A 3,780-nucleotide genomic window follows, 5' to 3' on the forward strand; every position below is an offset into this window, starting at 1 on the left:
TGTTTGCGGGGGTTGAGCTCTGGCTCTTTGGTCCCGCCTCTACACACGCCTTGTGTGTGTGTGTGTGTGGGTGTGTGTGTGTGTGTGTGTGTGTGTGTGTATGGGTGTGTATGTGTGTGTGTGTGTGTGTGTGTGTGTGTGTGTGTGTGTGTGTGTGTGTGTGTGTGTGTGTGTGTGTGTACTCACCTAGTTGTGCTTCAAGGAGTTGAGCTCTGGCTCTTTGGGGCCGCCTCTCAACCGTCAATCAACTGGTGTACAGGTTCCTGAGCCTACTGGGCTCTATCATATCAACATTTGAAACTGTGTATGGAGTCGGCCATCACCACATCACTTCCTAATGCATTCCATTTGTTTACTACTCAGACACTGACAAAATTCTTTCTAACGTCTCTATGGCTGATTTGGGCACTCAATTTTCGACCTGTGTCCCCTAGTGCTTAATCTTTGTCACCTGATCGTAGAATTCTATCAAGCCTGTAAGGCAAAATTTACCCTCCCTGAACCCATGTTGATGGGTTGTCACGAAGTCCCTTCTCTCCAGATGTGTTACTAGGTTTTTTCTCACGATCTTCTCCATCACCTTGCATGGTATACAAGTTAAGGACACTGGCCTGTAGTTCAGTGCCTCTTGTCTGTCACCCTTTTTGTATATTGGGACCACATTAGCCGTCTTCCATATTTCTGGTAGGTCTCCCGTCTCCAGTGACCTACTATACACTATGGAGAGTGACAAGCAAAGTGCCTCTGCACACTCTTTCAATACCCATGGTGAGATTCCGTCCGGCCCAACAGCCTTTCTCACGTCCAGATCCAACACATGGCTCTTGACTTCTTTTCTTGTAATTTTGAACCCTTCCAAGGCTGCCTGATTTATTGCCACCTCTTCTAGTGCAGTGACTTCACTTCGCTCTGTTGTGAAGACCTCCTGGAACCTCTTGTTGATTTCTTCACACACCTCTTTGTCATTCTCTGTGTACCTGTCATCGCCTGTTCTAAGTTTCATCACCTGTTCCTTCACTGTTGTCTTCCTCCTCATGTGACTGTGTAGTAGCTTTGGTTCGGTCTTGGCTTTATTAGCTATATCATTTTCATACCTTTTCTCTGTTTCTCTTCTCACACTAACATGCTCGTTCCTGGTTCTCTGGTACCTGTGTGTGTGTGTGTGTGTGTGTGTGTGTGTGTGTGTGTGTGTGTGTGTGTGGGGGGGGGGGGGGCACTGTAGCAGCAGCTGCATGTATTAATCACGGGGCTTCAGCCAGCAAACTAACGCAGTCTGGGCGCCGCTGTCATCAATCCCGGCCAGTGTGTCAAATGGTGCCACCTACCCGGCACCTCCCCTGGTGGCACCTGCCCTTGGTAACACCAGGGCCAGCCTGTAGTGTGTGGTGCAGCCTGTAGTGTGTGGTCCAGCCTGTAGTGTGTGGTGCAGCCTGTGGTGTGTGGTCCAGCCTGTAGTGTGTGGTGCAGCCTGTAGTGTGTGGTCCAGCCTGTAGTATGTGGTGCAGCCTGTAGTGTGTGGTCCAGCCTGTAGTGTGTGGTGCAGCCTGTGGTGTGTGGTGCAGCCTGTAGTGTGTGGTGCAGCCTGTAGTGTGTGGGCCAGCCTGTAGTGTGTGGTGCAGCCTGTGGTGTGTGGTCCAGCCTGTAGTGTGTGGTGCAGCCTGTAGTGTGTGGTCCAGCCTGTAGTATGTGGGCCATCCTGTAGTATGTGGGCCATCCTGTAGTGTGTGGGCCATCCTGTAGTATGTGGGCCATCCTGTAGTGTGTGGGCCAGCCTGTAGTGTGCGGTGCAGCCTGTAGTGTGTGGGCCAGCCTGTAGTGTGTGGTGCAGCCTGTAGTGTGTGGGCCAGCCTGTAGTGTGTGGTCCAGCCTGTAGTGTGTGGTGCAGCCTGTAGTGTGTGGTGCAGCCTGTAGTGTGTGGTGCAGCCTGTAGTGTGTGGTGCAGCCTGTAGTGTGTGGTCCAGCCTGTAGTGTGTGGTGCAGCCTGTAGTGTGTGGTGCAGCCTGTGGTGTGTGGTGCAGCCTGTGGTGTGTGGTGCAGCCTGTGGTGTGTGGTGCAGCCTGTGGTGTGTGGTGCAGCCTGTAGTGTGTGGTCCAGCCTGTAGTGTGTGGTGCAGCCTGTAGTGTGTGGTGCAGCCTGTGGTGTGTGGTGCAGCCTGTAGTGTGTGGTCCAGCCTGTGGTGTGTGGTGCAGCCTGTAGTGTGTGGGCCAGCCTGTGGTGTGTGGTCCAGCATGTAGTGTGTGGTCCAGCCTGTAGTGTGTGGTCCAGCCTGTAGTGTGTGGTCCAGCCTGTAGTGTGTGGTCCAGCCTGTAGTGTATGGTCCAGCCTGTAGTGTGTGGTGCAGCCTGTAGTGTGTGGTCCAGCCTGTGGTGTGTGGTGCAGCCTGTAGTGTGTGGTGCAGCCTGTAGTGTGTGGTGCAGCCTGTAGTGTGTGGTGCAGCCTGTGGTGTGTGGTGCAGCCTGTGGTGTGTGGTGCAGCCTGTGGTGTGTGGTGCAGCCTGTGGTGTGTGGTGCAGCCTGTAGTGTGTGGTGCAGCCTGTAGTGTGTGGTCCAGCCTGTAGTGTGTGGTCCAGCCTGTAGTGTGTGGTCCAGCCTGTAGTGTGTGGTCCAGCCTGTAGTGCATGGTCCAGCCTGTAGTGCATGGTCTAGCCTGTAGTGCATGACCCAGCCTGTAGTGCATGACCCAGCCTGTAGTGTATGACCCAGCCTGTAGTGCATGGCCCAGCCTGTAGTGCATGACCCAGCCTGTAATTCATGACCAAAGCCTGTAATTCATGACCCGGCCTGTAATGCATGACCCAGCCTGTTGTGCTGGGTCCAGCCTGTAGTGCATGGTCCAGCCTGTAGTGCATGGTCCAGCCTGTAGTGCATGACCCAGCCTGTTGTGCTGGGTCCAGCCTGTAGTGCATGGTCCAGCCTGTAATGCATGACCCAGCCTGCAATGCATGACCCAGCCTGTAATGCATGGTCCAGCCTGTAGTGCATGACCCAGCCTGTAATACATGACCCAGCCTGTAATGCATGACCCAGCCTGTAATGCATGACCCAGCCTATAGTGCATGGTCCAGCCTGTAGTGCATGACCCAGCCTGTTGTGCTGGGTCCAGCCTGTAATGCATGACCCAGCCTGTTGTGCTGGGTCCAGCCTGTAGTGGCCAGGCCCAGAACCCATCCACCACCTCCTGGCCTTCTGCTCCTCCCCAATCTCAAGCTAAGTGTGTTACTCCCGGTATTTCCACCCTTCCTGCCCAGTCTTCTGCTGCTCTTGGTCTGGGTTGGACCTGGGTGAGGTTGTGGGAGTCCTCCCGCTCCCCCTGGCGCCCTGTCAGCAGGCTGCCTTTAGAAGGCCCCGACGAGAGACACGCGATTCATTTATTATGTTTGGGAAGACGAGAGCAGCGGCCCGTAGAAACATCCACCCGTTCTCGCAAATTTAATAAGTCAATATTGACTTATTAAATATGTGCATAGGTGACATACTTAACATAATAGATACCCTTAAAAAGATTCATAGAAAACACCGACCTTACCTAACCTACTTAGTATGTTAAGATAAGCATCTTATTGCTTCGTAATTACAATTATTACCTAACCTATAATAGGTATAGGTTAAGTAATAATTGTAATTACCAAGCAATAAGATGCTTATCTAGAAACATCCACGGAGGTCTGTGAGAGAGTTGGGAGCCTTCCGTTATGGCTGACTCTCCTGTCACTCTGATCTGGAAGAAACACTCTGTAAGATTGCGGGTAGATATGTTCCAGACATCTCGCCGGTCCTTCAT

General features: G+C 52.7%; 1 protein-coding gene across 1 annotated transcript in view; it reads right to left on the reverse strand.

Annotated features, from left to right (window-relative positions):
* Positions 1–3,780, reverse strand: part of LOC138355824 (golgin subfamily A member 6-like protein 22) — a 15,997-nt gene extending 12,217 nt beyond the window's left edge. Inside the window, exons 1-2 of the mRNA XM_069311358.1 lie at positions 3,626–3,780; positions 803–977 (exon numbers count right to left, since the gene is read on the reverse strand). Coding sequence (XP_069167459.1) covers positions 803–977; positions 3,626–3,780 — 330 coding nt within the window. The remainder of the gene's footprint in view (positions 1–802; positions 978–3,625) is intronic.

The sequence above is a fragment of the Procambarus clarkii genome, chromosome 69, assembly GCF_040958095.1.
Source record: "Procambarus clarkii isolate CNS0578487 chromosome 69, FALCON_Pclarkii_2.0, whole genome shotgun sequence".
NCBI lineage: Eukaryota > Metazoa > Arthropoda > Malacostraca > Decapoda > Cambaridae > Procambarus > Procambarus clarkii.